Source organism: Pseudomassariella vexata, assembly GCF_002105095.1.
Source record: "Pseudomassariella vexata strain CBS 129021 chromosome Unknown BCR38scaffold_6, whole genome shotgun sequence".
In the NCBI taxonomy this organism is placed as follows: domain Eukaryota; kingdom Fungi; phylum Ascomycota; class Sordariomycetes; order Amphisphaeriales; family Pseudomassariaceae; genus Pseudomassariella; species Pseudomassariella vexata.
Genome location: NW_024467961.1, coordinates 2,064,839 through 2,083,592, shown reverse-complemented (window position 1 = coordinate 2,083,592; position 18,754 = coordinate 2,064,839). Strand labels below are relative to the sequence as shown.

At 52.3% G+C, this 18,754-nt stretch overlaps 4 protein-coding genes across 4 annotated transcripts; 3 read left to right on the top strand and 1 right to left on the bottom strand.

The window, feature by feature from the left end:
* The first annotated feature begins 1,722 nt into the window (after positions 1-1,722).
* BCR38DRAFT_195977 (uncharacterized protein) lies at positions 1,723-2,539 on the top strand. The gene is made up of 3 exons (XM_040854048.1): positions 1,723-1,775; positions 1,840-2,356; positions 2,411-2,539. Exons 2-3 carry the CDS (start codon positions 1,912-1,914, stop codon positions 2,431-2,433), a joined length of 468 nt encoding a protein of 155 aa, XP_040716511.1. The 5' UTR covers positions 1,723-1,775; positions 1,840-1,911; the 3' UTR covers positions 2,434-2,539.
* Positions 2,540-4,870: 2,331 nt separating this feature from the next.
* On the top strand, positions 4,871-12,630 carry BCR38DRAFT_457540 (uncharacterized protein; the record flags this gene model as incomplete). Its single annotated transcript, XM_040862050.1, has 8 exons — positions 4,871-5,425; positions 5,588-5,838; positions 5,870-6,061; positions 6,115-6,624; positions 6,678-7,650; positions 8,996-11,877; positions 11,917-12,468; positions 12,600-12,630. 8 exons carry the CDS (start codon positions 4,871-4,873, stop codon positions 12,628-12,630), a joined length of 5,946 nt encoding a protein of 1,981 aa, XP_040716510.1.
* A 94-nt stretch (positions 12,631-12,724) lies between these two features.
* BCR38DRAFT_368599 (Lactonase, 7-bladed beta-propeller-domain-containing protein) lies at positions 12,725-14,505 on the bottom strand. Its single transcript, XM_040857259.1, has 3 exons — positions 13,786-14,505; positions 13,181-13,658; positions 12,725-13,116 (listed from the first exon to the last, which is right to left on the bottom strand). The coding sequence occupies exons 1-3, from the start codon at positions 14,172-14,174 to the stop codon at positions 12,778-12,780; spliced, it is 1,206 nt and encodes a 401-aa protein (XP_040716509.1). The 5' UTR covers positions 14,175-14,505; the 3' UTR covers positions 12,725-12,777.
* A 1,575-nt stretch (positions 14,506-16,080) lies between these two features.
* On the top strand, positions 16,081-17,877 carry BCR38DRAFT_342398 (major facilitator superfamily-domain-containing protein; the record flags this gene model as incomplete). Its single annotated transcript, XM_040855946.1, has 6 exons — positions 16,081-16,337; positions 16,394-16,903; positions 16,959-17,115; positions 17,163-17,309; positions 17,364-17,549; positions 17,611-17,877. The coding sequence occupies 6 exons, from the start codon at positions 16,081-16,083 to the stop codon at positions 17,875-17,877; spliced, it is 1,524 nt and encodes a 507-aa protein (XP_040716508.1).
* Between the last annotated feature and the right edge of the window lie 877 nt (positions 17,878-18,754).

The window sequence follows — 18,754 nt, the reverse complement described above, 5'->3', positions numbered from 1 at the left end:
CCGATATGTCACTGCGAAACAAAGCCAAAGCAAGACAGGAAAATGGGATGCAACATGCGGTAAACGTTGAACAAATGCCCAAGCGACAGACCCAAACGGACGACTTCGTATCAACCATTTGACGTTGGCCGATGAAATCTGCCTCCTGACGCCCTGGCCGGGTTTGCTACATGTTGCGTAACTTGAGAGGTGCGTATAAGGTTACGCCTAAGCTCTCCCAGGTGTGCATCGACTTTTCGACTTTCTGTGACAGTTCCCGGCTGGATCTCCGTTCCAAAGAGGAAATCGGGGTTATTATGCATGGCAACCTAAAGGAGCCCGCACCAAGTTATCCTTGCCAAGGTCTCGGCTGCTGTGCTCTTCACTAGTTCCTGGGGAAAACCAACCACCCTTAGTCGAATATTGTAGAGCCTCGTGTGGTTCAAAACGTCCACTAGTCAATTAGCGAGTCCTCTGACAGTGGCGTTTTAAAGCTCTCCGAGATCTGAAACTCCCCGCGAGTCCGTGGGTTCACAATTGAAGGTTCTGAGTGGCTTAGGACGGCAATTGGATGACAGCCGTTACGGCTCGGGCGGGAGAATTCCGAGATTGAGATTCATCGTCTCCAGGTTTCTTTTACCATCTGAAGTCGTCGTGGTCAAGTTGTCATCAGATTTAGCTTGCTGGCCTTCAGGTCTAGACTAGCCGGGGTTAAGCTCAACCCCGCCAAGACTACTCGCACAACTTCGGATGTTGAGCATCTTTGTCGGGCCGTGATTCGGGTCGATAAACTACAAGATCCATTACGTAGGCCGCACCGTCTCACCCCACGTGGACAACAGACATGTTGAGGCTGAGATCCTATTAGCCTCAACGACACATTGACACCGCTTTCACGGTTTCTTCCGGCCCCATTAAAACGTCACGAAACAGGTTGTTGCCCATGAAGGTGATCACACGCATTACAGGCGAATCGCCGGTACCTCAGCCTCCCGGAAGTGACATGCCTCCCACACCAGACTCCTACTTCGCTCCAGGTACCTTTCTCTAGACGAGCCGCTCGTAGGACTTATCGTGATGGCCAGGGCATTCTAAGGTTAATTCCAAGACCCGATCTTCTGTGTTTGCCTTCGGCCAGCGGGTCTTCCGTGCATGGCAGACGATCTGTACTAGGGGTTTCCTGAGGCTTCTGGATGTGGCACATCGCAGGCTCACTGTCTCTGCAGTTCCGTCGAACGTAATGATATTATCGGGAGAGCTCCCTGAATGCTCTAGGAGCGGGCTTTCTGGCCATTGGGGGTTGTGTTGCCTCCGGTAAAGGCTTGGGCTTTCTTCCAGAAAACCGGTTGAAGCTTAGCCCTTAGTACGTGAGCTTTCCTGTCCGTCCTGGGCCCCGTTCTAGATACTGCTCTTCCGTCCAGTAACGCCTGCAGTCTGATACACATCGGATCTCCCCTTCGATGTGCATCCGAAGTATTATTGCCCCCGCGTAGTCTTGGCAGTGTTTCTTCGTCTCATGCTGCCGTGCCTTATTGCCGTGCCTTATTGCCGTGCCGAACATGTCCTGTCAACTGATGTATATAAGACGACTATCTTCGTGGTCATCAGTTCTTTTGCTACTCATCCCACTATCTTCTTCAAGACTTCCCAGGTACTTTCAAACATTCACTCCTCTTTTCTACAGAGGTAAGTAGCTCCCGATAGTCCTGCCTAGGAATCCACCAAGCCAACTCGCTCGAATAGCTGTGCTCGTTGTTCTCTCCATTCTTTCAAATAATTTCGTTTGAACATCTGAGGTATGTTATCTGAGTCCCAGGACTAGCATTCAGCGACTGGTCACTCATTGACAGTCATACACAGCTGTGCTCCTTTTGACTTAATATTTTAATATCTTGTACACACTCTCCACCTACGTCACCACCACAATACAAAATGCAGTTTTCCACGCTCATCGTCTCTGTCCTTGCGGCCGTTACCTCCGCCGCCCCGGCCAAACACCAGGCCCGTCAGGTCGACCTCTCCTTGCTTAACAACTTGGCCTTCGCCCAGCAGGACCTCGCCTACCTGAGTAGCATCAACTCTGTCGACCTCCAGCTCCTCGCCCAGCTGAACTCGGTCAACAACTTCGACATCCTCAGCTTCCAGAGCCTGTTCGAAAAAAATGTCTTCGACGTCCAGGCACTACTCCAGCTCCAGCAGATTCAGATGCTCGTCCAGCTCCAGAGCCTCGGCGTCCTTGGTGGATTCGACCTGAGCACTCTCCAGCTCAACTCGCTCAACTTTGGTCTCATCCAGGCTGTTGGTGGCATCGACTTGACGCAGTTTATTGATGCTGGCTTGATTCCTCAAATCCAGACTATTGTGCAACAATCAACTGGTGAGCAACCCTCCCCATCTTGAATCCCAAACATCAAAACTAAAACCTCCCAAGTTATCCAAATCGCCAAGGAATAGACGATCTCAGAGCGGCTTAAAGGAACGATCTTGCCTGGATGGCAACTAATCCTTCTCAAGAAGTCTCATGTCTTTTTCACGATTTACAAGAGGCTATGTGTGTGTGTGGGCATAGGTAACGGAGCTGGGGGTCATCTGGCATGGATGATCAGATGCGGCGCATATCGCTTTTATACCATACAGATAGAACCACCAATGCTGGGAATATCCATCATCTCCTATGGTACCTGGGTTGGGGTTCATTTAATGAAGGACGAATGGACAGTGCTGGGAGGGAAGAGGTAGAGTTTAAGCGATGGAATGGAAGGGGAGTTCTTGGGGCCTCTCTGAGAACGCGAAAATACCAGGGTAACCCAAATATATCATCAGTATTCTTACTCGTGCCTCATTGCTTTTGGTGAGTCTATTTGATTGGTAGTGATTTTGGCATCACCATGATCCAGAAGGTGAAAGGAGGAGCTTTGATTTGTGAGTGTCGTTGTCTCCTACCCTCTGCCTAGTTTTAGATAACACCGTGGCTGTAGATGATCGACACAAGCGTGATCGAAAATTTTATGTACAAAGGCAAGTTGGGGGCCATGGGCGGTGATTAGTTGAGGGGGGGCCAAGTAGGATACTGTTTGGGAAACACAAATCCAGTCTCTGGTACATCCAACGTAGCTTGGAAGACAAATGTACTTTTTCATACCGACTATGTGATCAGTCATTATGAACTGGATTCATGCCATCTTACCGATATACCCCACGCAACAACTGGAAGGCCGATCGGTGCGCTACGATGTTACAGTTATAGACCGAGATTCTTTGAACAGATGTAGTTTTGCTGCTTCTTATTTCAGCCCGACTCCTAGATTAGACTAGGTGCTGCTACTTCTGGTTCCAAGCGAATTCTGAATGGGTATTTGGACACGTTTATTATGATTTATACATGTCTTATGGGAAGCTGTGGCCTTAGGTATGGCGGGGTATGAGGCAGGCAGGCACGGATTGTAGTATTTAGGGACCCCTCGGGGCCAACTTGGGATTGGTCCCTCACGCACCTTCGCAGTACGAATACAGGTATGGCCCGTTGGATTCGCCCATGTATCATCTTGATTGGATTGTTGTGGGCACTGAAGATCGAAACTAGGCTTATGTACAAACAAGTTGACCCCAAATACTCAGTCACGCGCCGTCCGACTGCTTGCACAGCCTGCTTTCCTGTGACTTCTCAAGTGAGATAACCATGATACCGAACAGCCAGTTACTGCAAGTTATTGGTCTGTGATTTCAGGTCACCGTTACCACCGAAACCCTGTGGCCCAATGTCAAGGCTGACCAATCGACCAAATGAAACCACACCCAAGGCCCAACTCCCCAATAGACTGTATTAGTTGAGATGCAGCTAGTGCAGCATCTTGCCGAGCCTCGCATGGGCTCGCAGCACCAGCCAGCCAATAAGTCTTGAGGAGGTTGCTGTGAACCACGATTGCTCGTCGGGCAGACTGTACTTCTACTAGCCTCATTTGAACGTATACTCAACCCAACCCGACCTGAACCTGCAGTACAGAATAGTTTCTTGGAACTTCCAAGGATCTGTTTACGATGTATGAGAGGGTTGTTCGAGTTTTCCCATGTCCGCAACAAACAAGTTGCTCCCGCCAGCCCCTTTTGTGTCGTATGGGAAGACAGGATCATGGTGGCCAGTCATACGTTGTGAGCGCCATCTTTCTCGATTCCGCCGTGGTCTGAGAGTTACTTGGGGGGGAGGCAATATATTTAATTATAATACACATCAAATCAGGGTGCCTACACAAATACAGTTCTTGCCACTCTCTAGTCCTTCTCCAACGACTTCGTGATGGTGCAACTGGCCAAGTCTGGACCGACCAGCTTGAGGTGGGACTAATAAATGTGGATTGTGAGGGGTAGTTGAAAGGGGACAATTTGAGCCAATCAAACAACTTGTGGCTCCCGACCCAAGGTCCCAAAGCTCTCCTCTCCTCCACGTTTCAGCCGGACATGCCCCTCTGTCTTCCAGCAGATTTGAGGTTACAGGTCTGGGGATAGTGAAAGAGAGTGGGTTCTTCTGGCGACTTTTACAGCAACTTACGACTAGGGACCCAACTGTTTTCGGAAGATTAATTGCAAATCAAGTCTTGCATCTGTCATATCGTATTGCTTCCTGCGAGCCGCCCGGAAGATCTTTTTCGGCCAAAATTCTGCTGTTCCTTTGTTGCAAATCCTGAGGGCCAGCTCCAATCAGCGCTGTCGAGGTATGCATCGTGCATGCTCTGGACCAGTGAGGAGCAACCAGCTGTCTCTGCTCTGCACCGTATCAATTTCAGCGGGGCTTCCCACCTAGTTGACTCGCCCAGGCACTCCGAGACCACGAAGCTGTCGAGCTCTCGAGGGCGAATCCACAGCGGTCGGGGCTGACACAGACGGCCGTGGACGAATGGCAAGTTCGCAGCATGGGCAAGGCAAGCATCGGCACGGGCATCATCAGCACTTTAGAGACCATAGACACGGTCCCTCTCCGCACGAGCGGCCTCATTGGGAGGGGCAGCATGTGCCTCTTGGCCCCGTCTTCGATTCGCTGCCCTATCGAGTCCAACAAGGTGATATACAGATGCCCGACGGCCGGCTGACCAAGTCTTCGTCTCATCGAAGCCGTCAACCGTCTGAGGATATGCGCGTTCGCGAGCGACCGTCCCAGTCCCAGGCTGTGGCTGCCCGCGCCTCGGGCACCGTCTCGCATCGGAGGGGCAACGACAAAACCAAAATCAGGGACAACCGTGAACACAACGAGCGTCGCCCGAGACCAAGATCCAGGTCAACCTCAACTTCATCGTCGAGATCAACGTCGAGATCAACGTCTAGGTCAACTTCAAGGTCGACATCGTCGCAGTCAAGATCGAGGTCGAGGTCGAGTTCAGCGAGTCGCAGTCGCAGTCGCAGTCGTAGCCACAGTCGTAGTGCATCGGGATTGGCGACACCGAAATCGGCCCACGTAAACCGTTCGACCCCAGACTCAAGGCGTTCGTCGGGTAGTTCGTCGGGTAGGACCCCAAACGTTGAATCGGCATCTTCGATATCTACACAGGGCGAGCAGCGGCATCGTCGACAGTCGAAACAAAAGAGTCGAGTGATACCTGACCCTGAACCTCCTGAGGCGACTGAACCTCGCCGGCATCACCGCCGCAAGAGGGAAACAGAGCAGGTCATATATGAGGTTGACCATGATAACAAAACGAGATACGTTGAGTCGGTACGCCAGGGCAAGACTCCCTCTCGGGCAAGACATAGGCATCAATCGGATTCGCGAAGTAGCTCTCAAAGACGGCATCATCGGCGCGATCGTCGAAATGATGCCCCTCCACCTTCGTCTTCTAAGCGGTATGTGGACTCGAGGCCCATCATGCTGTTAGAGCATACTGATTCCGTGATGTTGCAGCGGTTTAAAGAAGTTCTACGAGTCCGATTATATCATTCCCGAAAAGGTTCCCCTACAGCGATCTCAGACCACATCAGGTTCCCATGTGACTTCGTCTCATAGCATGAGCTCTTCGTCTAAACGTTCCAGCCTTCTTGGCAGTTTCTTTAGCTCAGCAAGCCGTCCGCATCACACTGAAAAATCTGACAAGATGTTAGTTGATCACAGATCCACGGCCTGTGACGGAATAATCTAATTTGCTCTAGGGTCGAATGTCTCATCTGTATGGAGGAGATGCCTTCCCACAAGACGGCGAAACTTAAATGTGAACACCGGATGTGCAATCATTGCTTGAAGCGAAGTTTCAGATTATCTATCAAAGACCCCCAGTCTATGCCCCCAAAGTGTTGCGGGGAGGACCATATCCCGTTGAAGCATGTCGATCGTCTCTTCGATACCAACTTCAAGAGGATGTGGAACCAGAAATTTGCCGAGTACTCGACTCGAAATCGTATTTACTGCCCGGGAAAACGGTGCGGAGAATGGGTCAAGCCCGAGAGAATTAAGAAGACCCCAGATGGCCGCAAAGCCACCTGTGGTAATTGCAGACTTGAGATTTGTGTACTTTGCAACGGCAAATGGCATGGAAGGAAGCCGTGCCCCAGGGACGAAGAGACGATCCGGATCCTCCAAAAGGCCAAGGAAGAGGGTTGGCAGCGTTGCTACAACTGCAGACAACTGGTCGAGTTGAAAGAGGGGTGCAACCACATGACTTGGTGAGTTTACCACGCCTTGGCTTCACCAGGAGTGAAACACTGACCACTTGCAGTCGCTGCGGGGCCGAGTTTTGCATGATTTGTGGTTTGAAATGGAAATCGTGCGAATGCCCCTGGTTTAATTACGATGCCGTCGAGCAAGACAGACTCGAACATGTGCAGGTGCCAATGCAGGTTCGAACGGACCGGGACCGCCTGGGAAGAGGAGCCCCAGAGGCTTTTCGAGACTTCCGAGCGGCAGCTCCATCGGGACAAAATCTTCGAGCGCGACCTCAGAACTACGAAGAAGAAATATCGATGCGCCGAATTCAGGAGCAGCATGACGAAAATCTCGCTCGAAGAATGCAGTACGGCGACTTGAGCGACGGCGACGATTATGCTGGTGGCATCGGTGACGTTGTCGGCATCGGCAACTCAGCGGGCCACTTCATGAATGACAGCTACCGACGGCCACCGCAGACTTATATCTCACCACCAGAGCCTCCACCTCCACCACCACCACTACCACCGGCTTTCGAAAGGGCCAACACGACGGACTACGTTTCGGGCGTGAATAGGGCACGAGGAGTACGAGGCTCGTCGGTGGAGCGACGCGTACGCGGGTCATCCATGGAACGACGTTTGGCCGACAGGTTCTCAGAACAGCGTCAAGGCACAAGTCCAACCCATCGGGCTTTTCATCCACACCAACACCCACCACCACCACCACCTCCTCCTCCTCCTCTACCTTCTGCCCCTCATATGGCAAGGGGACCAGCAGCAGCAACAGCGCCACCGCACGTGTCGTTGCCTAGGAGGCACACGATGGAGGATGACATATATAACAGCCCAAGAGCCATGCGACCCTCGGACAGAGCCGTGCCACGAAGGGTTCAAACCGAGTATATGGTTGATGATCCAGTACACTCCCCTTCAATGCGGAGACGGCATCAGGAGCGACCGCCAGAACCGCCCAAGGATTCGGTGCTCGCTGGTTTAGTGGGCCAGGGCCGCGGGATGAACCGCGTATTTGAATGGAGGACTCATGTGCCGCCAGGAAACCCAGATATGGACACGGCCGGGGCGCGATGATGACTCGACGGCTGGTCCAAGGCTGCTCCTTTTTTTTTCTTTTGGGTTTTTCTTTTTTGGAGTGGGGTAGGTAGGGGACCGTTAACGTTCTTTCTGGATATTTTTGAAAATTTTGTAATTATGCTTTGAGCTACGCAGCGCATCCATTTCATGATACTTGATGATTTCACGATTTTTCCAGCATTTTTTTGTTTTTGGATATTTTATGGACCTTAAGGTTACCTTGTATAATAGATTGATACCTACCGGAGGCATACTGCTTTTTGCGATATTCAGGGGTTGGGGATTTACGCGGGCACCATGTAGTATCAGCCATGCCCGATTTGAGAATATACTTGTGTATACAGTAAGACGCTCTCCGTGGCATCTCGAGGTTCTGAGTGCTGATTTGGCTTCAGCGGAGAGATTGAAAGCCTGACTGATGTGTGCTCACAATTTTATTTCATTTGCGAGACTCATCTGAGTTCAGCATGCCTGTGACGGTGGCATTTATTTGGATTGGAAGATGAGTTCAAGTAAGAGAATTTTGAATCCTGAACGTGAGACGGCACAATTGGAAATCCCCTCTTGTGTGGCAGCCCATCGAACGTTGAGCTTGGAGAAGGTAATTAATTCCCTTTTGACAACTTCAGACCCACAGTCATAAGTCATAGTGTCTCGTTCATCTGATGTTATGATTTCGATCTAAGTACTTCAGATTCACACGTGACACTTATGCATCTAGCAATTACACTGCAGTCAACGTGGCAAAATTCGATTTGGAGAGAGTCTAACTTCGGCCAGGAACGTTTGATCTCCAACGGGTTTCAGACGACTTGTCCAACTCAGGGAAAATGCATCTTGCATCGCCTAGCTTGCGCTTGGGAAGGTGGGAAACTTCTTTAGGAGAGCAACGCTATGACATCAGCGGACTAGCGTACCCTGAATATCGCTGTGGATTCCCTTTCTGGGCCCCTAAACTATCGAACCTTTATCAGCTGCTCAGATCGCGCTCCCACGTGTACGGACTTGACGGAGATGATTATCTAATAAGTATAGAACCTCTGTATAATCCTCTTGATGTCCGACTGTTTCGTGGATAGCAGTCCAAACTGAAATAATTTTATCGCTTCCCTGTGTTTGAAGGTGTTTCAGCATGACTTCCCATTCCTAGCAACGTCATTGTACTCTTGTCCCCTCCACACCGTACGTCTACTTTTGGCGTTGCGGCGCGCCCTGGCTACCTCAACCAGGCTCAGGCTCAGAACCTGACTTAGATTGCGTCTTTCAATTTCACCTAACCGTAGCCTGAAAGCTACAGAGAACAATGCTCCTCCTCCACCAAGTGGGCAGCGTCAAGATCGGTGAAGTGATCCGGTACACTGTGACATACACTCCCTCGGCCGACCGCATCCTCCCATCGCCCGAAATCCTGCACCTGCGCATTCGCAATACATCCGCCGTTGCCCTCCGCGCCGCCTTTGTCCACGGCCCCTACTCGCTCGACGTGGCCGCGTACCCAGCACATTTTGACCCGAACCAGAAATTCGAAAACCCGCACCGTTATGGCGTCCCCGAGTTCGAGCCCATGCTCAAGGCGGGCGGCACCTGGACCTGCAAGCTTATAGTCCCCGATGATATACGTCAGAGCGCAGGGCTGGGCGTGTCGCGGAGTGATTTCGGGGCCACACAAGAAGACGGAGAGGCGAGCGCGAAATGGGTCATCGAGGTCGCCAGCCAGGTCATATTCTCAAGCTCGGCTTCCGTCGGGTATGAGATCCTGCTTGCCAGGGATGAGAAGAGCTTCAATCTGGGCACCACACTCGTCATAGGGGGCCAGGCACAAGTTCCTCAGCCAGGAAAAGTCAGCGACCATCAGCAGAGTGTGGGTGCCAAGGACGGGCACCACTCGGCCCAGCCGAGGGGAGTGTTTTCGAGGGCTGTCAAGCTCAAGGTCGAAGATACGGCCAGTCTATGGAATACGCCTCGGCTGCCGGGCTGGGATGACTGGGATCATGGAAGATCGCAGGAGGTGGCCACGAGGAGCGTCACGCGGTCCAAGAGCGCCAGCAGTCGGAAAAACAAAGATGGAGAGAGCGACAAGAAGAAGACGAAGACGAAGAGGCAAAAGGTGCACTTGGTCGTGCTGACACATGGATTGCATAGTAATCTAGGTGCTGATATGCTCTATTTGAAGCAGAGCATCGATGCCACTGTACGGCAGGCCAAGATTGATGCCAAAGTGCGGAGGGCTCGGGAGAAGGCCGAACGGGATGTGAGGCGGAAAGGCGGCGCACCTGAGACGACCCCAGTCCAAGAATCAGCCACAGCCGATGCAAGTTCCTCTCAGGATGCAGAGGAGGAACAGGAGGAACAGGAGGAACAGGAGGAAGAAGTGGAAGAGTATGACGATGAGGAGGTCATAGTGCGCGGCTTCTCGGGGAATACGACTCGAACGGAAAGGGGCATCAAGTTCTTAGGCAAGCGGCTAGCCCGTTTTATTTTGTCCTTGACCTACCCGGACCAGCCTTTTCTCCCCTCCGTGAAGACGACAGCCGAGAGCATCGCCACCGTTTTCGCATCAGAAACAAAATCCCCAGACGGGAAATTCGCTCACAAGCACAGTACGATTCACCATGGCGATCATGAAGAGGATCGGGCGTATCAGATCACTAGCATCAGCTTTATCGGCCACTCGCTGGGCGGGCTGGTACAAATGTACGCGATTGCATATATACAGAAGCACTCGCCCCAATTCTTCGACATGATTAAGCCCATCAATTTCATTACTTTGGCATCGCCTTTACTGGGGTTGAGCAATGAGAACCCTCTTTACGTCAAGTTTGCTTTGGATTTTGGCCTCGTTGGAAGGACCGGGCAGGATCTGGGACTCACCTGGAGGGCGCCAACTATCGCCAGGAGTGGCTGGAGCGCCATTGTTGGCACGCTTGGAGAAAGTGCACATAAGAAGGTCATGGGGGAGGTTCAACCCGAGTCCAAACCTTTACTTCGGATTCTGCCCACAGGTCCGGCTCACGTGGCGCTCAAAAAGTTCCGCAATCGAACAGTATATTCGAACGTGGTCAATGACGGCATTGTGCCACTACGCACAAGTTGTCTCTTATTCCTGGATTGGCAGGGCCTAGGACGGGTGGAGAAGGCTCGTCGAGAAGCTGGTCTGGTTGAGAGCGTTATTGGCTTTGGGTGGGCTGAGCTTACGGGCGCCAACGTCACGTCGCCCCGGAGGTTACCTTGGACTTCGGAAGGAACAGGAGCACTGCCGGTACCGACTGTCTCGCCTGAGACAGAGATGGAGCAGGAGGACGCTCGGGCGGTACCGCAGCCCCCTATTGATGCAACTGAGCAGGATGAGAGGCAGAGTATAAATCTGGCAAGCCCTTATCAAGAGGACGACCAGCTTCACAATTCGGAAACTGACAATGACGGTCCGTTTTCTGGGTTTTGGAACTTCTTCAAATCTGGCGATTCGCAAAAAAGCCCTAGCCAGAGTGCCGCGAAACCAGTTCCGCCACCACCACGGTCCCCTCGACAGAGCGTGCCTAAGCAGACCAAAATCTACCAACGGAGCCAAACGCTGAAGGTAGATGACGGGATTTCGAGCTCGGCTTCTTCCAGCAAATCCAAAGTGACGTCTGGACATGAGTTGAGCGATGATCAAACAACGGGGGTGTCTGCTCCTCCCAGGACAACTTTCTTCGAATCGGCGGGCGATTTATTAAATCCCAAGTTGCCAACAGTGGATTACCTTATTGACCCGACGCACCGGCCTCGAACCATCTTCCATGACCGCATCTACCAGCCGTCTGACATCCCACCACCTCCCCTCAAGAAACGACCTGTCGGGTCCCTTGCCAATCGTCGAAGGTCTTTCGGACGCCAGGGCTCGGGTGCCTTGTCGCTCAAATCAATGAAGCGCGAGACGGCCCAGAGTGGCTCTTCGTCGCCATACCCTGGCGTCATGCACGAGGACTCAGGCCTCTCGACAAAGGACTATGATGACCCGGTCAACACGAACCCGGATCGGGACCCCAGTGAAATTGTGGACAGCTCCACCATGCGTGTCGAGGAGAAGATTGCGCGAGCCTACCATAAGGGGCTAAGCTGGCGCAAGGTTCTGGTGAAGCTCGAGCCGGACGCGCACAACAACATCATCGTGCGGCGCATGTTTGCCAACGCACACGGGTGGCCTGTCGTCAAGCACCTCGTTGACGCACATTTCAGCGATGCTGCCGCGGCGAGGAAACCCGACGATGACGAATCGACCAAAGAGCGCGCAAAGGCCATGAACGAGCCGCCTGATGCGACAGGCGCTGAGACAACGACGCAAGATCACTCAGAACACCAGCCGATGAACGCTCGCTCGCCTTCCGCCATCGATGGGCAAAAGGGGGACAAAGAGCATCACCTTAGTTTGCCTGCCGCTCTTAAACCATTGCCGTCAGACCAGGCGAGAAGCGAGACGCCTATCGAGACGAGGGAGGCGCGAGAAGCCGAAGACGCCGTGCCAGAGCTCCCCGAGACTGCACCCACGCTCCGCCACAGCTCCTACGAACAAGCGTCGCACTCGTCGGGATCGTCGCCGCCGCGGCCGAGCTACGATAGGCTCGACTCGGTCACGTGGAGCGACCGCGACTGGGCCGATAGCGGGGATGACAGCGACGGCGACGCGGATCTGGCTTACGGGGGGGGCCCCGGAGAAAGTCGCATGAGGATAAGGGGAAGGAGGTTCCGCAGAGGACGGGGAGCCCCGTTTGGAACTGGACTGAAAAGATTGTGGGGAAGAGCGCGACGGCTAAGAAGGGGAAGAGTCCACAGAGTACCACGGGTCCTACGAGTCGTGTTGAGGGGCAGATATGGGGGAGGTAGTGAAGCACAGATTAGAAATATTGCTATACGACATGAAGATACAAAAAGCATTTACGTCAGGGTATATGATGTGAGACATGGTTATGGAGCCAGCCATAAGAGACAGACAGTATGGGGGGTGGGGTGGGGGAACCAGTCTCGGCCGCAGATTCAAAGTATTAATCACAAAATGTCTTTAGGACATGTTTCCATTCTTACTCTATGTACCACAACTCCCTACTCGTCCCAAATAGCGACTACCACGGCCCCGGTAAGTTTCACCTCCCCAACCTTGCCACCCTCTTCCTCGAGGATAATCTTACCCGACTCAACATCGCGCTTCCAGATAACGACGGTCTTGTTGGTCTGGTGTCCGACAGCCAACAGATCGCCGGCCTTGTTAATGCTGAACTGGCGTGGGGAGTAGCCGCCCGAGGGCGCGAGCTGCACGAGCTCTAGCGTGCCGTCCTCGGCGATGGAGAAGGTGGATAGCCTGTCTGAGGGGGCCGTCTGGTAGATGGTGGATTCTGCGAAGGAGATGTCGCGGTTAGAGACGATAAGGAAGCGCTCGTCGGGCTGGTTATTAGAGTTAGCCACTGGTGGTGATGCCCTGTTAACTTTGAACTTCACGAGAACTTACAGTCATGGCGATCTCACTAGTCGGCGAAGTCGTCTCGGGCAACGCCGCATCAATAGCAGATATCTCAAACACCTTCTCGAACGCCATCCCGCCACTGGCTGGGTACTGGACCCGGTACGAGTACACCTTCTGGTCCAGCTCGCCGTTGAAGAAATAGAACGTGTCTCCGTTGGCCATCTTGCGGAAAACGCCATGGCGGGGCCCGGTGCCGGGGTCCGTCACGAGGCCGGCCACCTCGGTGATGGGCGCCACAGTGCTGTTGTTGTAAGTGTACACCCGGCCCCGGTCGCCGCCCAGGTCGTTGAGCAGCAGGAACTGGTTCGTGGGGTCCACGAGCACCTGATGCAGGTAGCTCAGGCTCTGGCGGGCAGTGACAGGGCCCGACTGGTTCAGGGTAGGGTAGAACAACTGGACGGGGCCGGTGCCGGGCAGGGCGCCGTCATCGCCTAAGGTGAAGACCGCTGCGGCGCTTCTGTTACTGGGGGATGGTTAGCTTCATTGTCTCGGTTCTATTTGATAACCGACTGGGCAAGGGCAATAGTAACGGATGAACCGATTCTTCAGAGTAGCAGCCAGTTTATCTGACGGCAAAAGGAAGGACTTACTATGACGCAGTGACGAGAGCCCGCGCCCCGGTACTGGTAGTGAGGATCCCCCCTGAAACACCGCTCAACGGAGCGTCGACACGCGCGATCCGCGTCAGCGCGCCGCTGTCCGCGATGGAGAAGGAGTTCAGCGACCCATTGATCGATGAACTTCCTCCACGGTCCAGACAGTAGAGCACCCGGCTGGCGCTGTCTATTCCCAACCACGCCGGATTGGCCTCGCAATCTGCCGTCTTAAAAGCCACAGAGAGACTGTAGTTGCTCCCCGAGCCCGAAAGGGTGAGACTGGTCACATTGCCACCCGAGTCGGCGGTGAAAAGGTTGACGGCGCTACATGAAACCGCGTATAGGGCCGAGCCGGCAAGGAGATTGAGGCATGAATGACGCATGGTGACGACTTTTGGACAATTATGCGCTTGCGTAGCAACTGACAACCGATATATACAAGAGTGCGTGAAAATGCCAAGTTGCCAAGGCGGATAAATGAGTGACTGAAGAAGTTCGGATAACCTACGAAGAAAAAGAATGCGCCACCAAGAAGCCGGGAATACTCCTTTATATCAACAAACCTTTCAGCTTACTCCGTACTTGATCCTTTGCTATACTCGGGACCCCGCGGCCGTATCACCAAGGTGGTAGCACACCCATGACTCGCCGAATATGAAGGGACGTAGCCAAGCTTCTATATCTCCTACAACGACGACTATATTTGTTTTACGCCTTGTTGTTAAAACTCAAAAAAGTGGCTTACCGGCACGAAGACGAGCCCGATAATCCGGGACCTGCCGCAAAGCCAATCAAGATACAAGGAAAATGCCTGTCCGCTTTGCGCCCCACGATCGGGAACCACAACTTTAAGATTTGGAGAGTACATAGTATATTAGGGAGACTGAGGACACTGTCAAAATCCCTGCGCCAAGGCAGAAGCGGCCATTGCAGCTCTGGATCAGAATTAGTGATAATCAATCTGAGATCTGCATGACTCTCCCTCCTTTCGGGTGACCTCGCTGAGCATGTTATATGTGGAAGAAGGGAATCCCCGCGTCCTCGGAAAACCCGATCGGATATGAAAGCAGCCTCTTCACTAACCGGGTAGCGTTAGGTCCTGATCGGCAGCGTGTCCAGCTGCCTCTGAAGGGTCGATTCGGCACATAGCTTTTTCGTTTGTCGACTGCCAACATGCCACTTGACCTATTTTGGCATTAATTTTGGCTATAACTGTATTTGCTGTATCGAGACGAGAAACTTGGTGTGTACCGCACTAGACAGGGGCGCTTCTGGGACATGGAACAGGTAACGCGCCATGGTTCTACCTATATTTGTGCCTAAACGTAGTATAGCCAAATTGTGACACGGCAGAGGCACTGCAAGTTCGAATCAGGGTTGCGACATCAGTCTATCTCTGTTGACGAATACTAAACTGAAGAAGAGAGAGAAAGAGATCTAAATGCAAGTGCCCTTTCCTACATTATAAGGAAAAGGGCAGCGCGTGACCGGCGTCACACAAACCATATTCTAAATAGTTAGACTCGATAATATTTTAACTGCTAGCTACTAGCTTACGAAGTTCGTAAGCACTAAGACAGCTAATATGCGAAGGATCACCTTTATTATAGCAGTTAGCACTACGCTATAAGTACTACGCGATAAGCCTAGTGACGACGGATAGTGTATGCCCGTAGGTTTAAGGTGAAGATGATGGAGACGGACGCCAAAACATAAACCAAGAGCCTTGTCGCTCTAATCAGATTAGCAAAAGTACCTTAGTACACGTAGATACGAATAATCGGCTGAGCCTTAATAGGCTTGAACAGAATAGGGTCTTCACAGGTTCTAGAATAGGATCCCCTCAGCAGATGAACAGAACAAGGCCTCAACAGGCTGGAACAGATCGACTTGGACAACAAAAGTACTTCAACAGGTACGAATGATGGTCTCAGCAGGCACGATGAACAGAATAAGACCTTAACAGGTCATTAAAACAGCTGGAGCCTCAACAGGCGAAGGGAACTGTTGGATAAAGCCGCTGTACAAGGCACGGTGCACAGATTCCTCCCAAGTCAACTGCAGGCCTCTACGGATATCCTACACCTGAGTCGGCGTTTGCGCCCCACAGTTATGTTACGCGTTGGTACTAGTACCTACCAACCTACAGAAAAGGGATTTGTAGAAAAGCGCGGTGGGGGCGAGTCTGTGTTCCTCAGATTGACGCCGTTTCAATGGTGGTCGTATCCTGATTTAGTCCCTACCTTCCCAAGGTTTCCAAATATGGCTTCAGTTGAGCCGTCTATGGTTATGGCCGGCACCAAGGATGCCGAAAAGCAGCAGAAGCCAGAACAACTCACCACCGTATTTGATCTGCTCCCTCGGTCAAGCGCTCGTCCACAATGTTTCCGCTCGACTACACAGGAGATTCTTTTCATCCTAGTAGCGACGATGGGCGCGGCCATGCCCAGTGTTCTTCAAGGATGCACCATAGTCATCTCCTCTTTCGTGGGGAGCGACCTCAACATGACGACGTCTCAAATAACATGGATGACAGCCGCTTCAGCGTTAGTCGCTCGAACTGGGTTCCCCTAAGATGTTTGAGATACTAACGTACTGACAGCTTAACTTCAGGCTCATTTCTCCTCTTCTTCGGCAAAGTTGCGGACCTGTTCGGCCGAAGAACCATCTTCATCGTCAGTCTTTTCCTCTTCGCGGTCTTCGCCTTAGCCACTGGTTTCTCGCGCAACGCGATCACTCTAGACGTCCTGAACGGAGTTTTGGGCCTGGTGTGCGCAGCGACTGTCCCGACTTGCCAAGGCATCCTCGGCAGTATTTACGACCAGCCTTGTAAGAGGAGGAACTACGCATTTGCCTGCTTCAGCGCCGGCAATCCGCTCGGCTTCGTGTTTGGTTCCATTTTCGCCGGAATCGCGACGCAGCTTTTCGGTTGGCGTGCGGCATTCTGGCTTCTTGCCATCATCTACTTCGTCGTAACCATTATAGCCTACTTCATCGTTCCTGTGGACTACAGCGATAAGCTTCCTCTGTCGCTTCAATCGCTGAAGCAGTTCGATGTCACCGGTACTGCTTTGACGATTAGCGGTATTGGTCTTTTGTCATTCGGCCTCAGGTAAGTATCACAAGTTAACCTAATCAGACAATGCAAGCTGACGAGTGCTTCTCAGTATCGGCTCTGATGCTCCTCAGGGGTGGAAAACTCCATACGTGCTAGTATTCCTCATATTAGGCGTCTTGATGATCATCGTCTTCGTATGGTGGGAGTGCCATTGTCCGTATCCCCTCATGCCGATGAATATCTGGCGCGACAGGGAGTTCTCTCTAGTATGTTCACGATGTTGCTGAGTAGGCCTGGTGCTAATTATGTCCAGCTCATGGCAATATTGGTGCTTGGGTTCCTCGCCTTTCCGCCGATGACGTTGTTTGTCGCACTGTATCTCCAAGAGCTATCGAAATACTCTGCGCTCATGACAGCGATACATATGCTTCCCATGGTGATCAGTGGAATAATCGTCAATGTGAGTTTCAAGGCTCAACCAATTTGCGTCCATGATACTAATACTTCGTACTAGATCATTGCCGGACTGGTGCTGCATTCTGTTTCGAACAAGCTATTAATGGGCATAGGAGCCGTTGCATACACCGTCGCCTTCCTCCTCGTCGCAGTCCAGCGCTCCGGTGACTCGTATTGGGCATTCACGTTCCCGTCCCTGGCCATCGTTGTCGTAGGCGCTGATCTCGAGTTCAACGTCGCCAATGTGAGTGCCATGTAAATTTTCCCCTTCGCTTGCACACTGTGCCTAATTCAACGCGCCTCAGATGTACGTCATGTCCTCGCTGCCGAAATCGCAACAGTCCATCGCCGGCTCTATTTTTCAAACAGCTACGAAGCTCTCGGTCACGATTGGCCTCAGCATCTATACCGCAATCTTCAGAAGTGTTTCCGAGCATCCTGCGGCTACCGGCTACTACGCACATGATCCATTTGAGCCGTATGCTGCAACATTTTGGTGCGCTATGGCGTCCACTTTCGCCAGTCTGCTCCTCGTACCATTCCTGAAGATCAAGACGCAGGGTCATGAATGATGCGAACACAAGTGTTTTGCTAGTAAGCTCTAGGTGTCATCATTCCGTCACCGCGCTATAACCGAATGCGTGGATTTGATGGGCAAAGGAGGCTTCCCAGCTGATCGATCGATGGTGAAAGCAGCTGTAAAACGAACTGCTGGCGCGCAATACTGGTCCTAGGGAGTCTTATAGCGAGACCTGGGTGACATAGTGGTGGAAGGACCGCCCAGAGATTCTCCGGCTACTGCAGAGGACTCGACATCAAGAAAATGATTGCGCAAGATCAGCATGACTAGATTGTCGGCCATTCTGAGCTAAGAAGGCTCACGATGAGGGAATTTTAACATACAAGTCCACTGTGGTTGGAATGTCGACGAGACCGGTATTCGCACTGGCTGCGTAACTAGCTATCGCGAAGTGGCTGTGATCAGTTACGATAACAAGCCTCCTCCAGCGATGTGTGATTTCGCCAACCGCGAGTCCAGTACGGTGATTAGTGGTTGCAGCGCTTTTAGCGAACTCATTTCAGCGTTCTGCATTTTCAAGACCTGGCCTATAGCATCATAGGCCAACGCCGAAATCGACGCTAATATCGCGTTCACGAGCGCTGAACATGGCTTCACGACTTCGAAATCCAGCTGGACTACCTTAAGCATTTCAACAATACAATTAGCGGGTTAGCTCGAGCGTAGCCGTCCGGCTGAACTCGTGCCCACCGAACGCAGTGAATGTACATTAGTATCTTTTAGATCACAAGGTAGGAATTACGACGAGCTAGTCATGTTCTTCGGAATATGGCGAAGTGGTTCCGGCTTTTATCTAGGCCGCCTCAGCGGGTTAAACGGCTCCTACCGGCCGGGCAAAGCTATGAATAAAACCGGCCAGAACCGAGTAG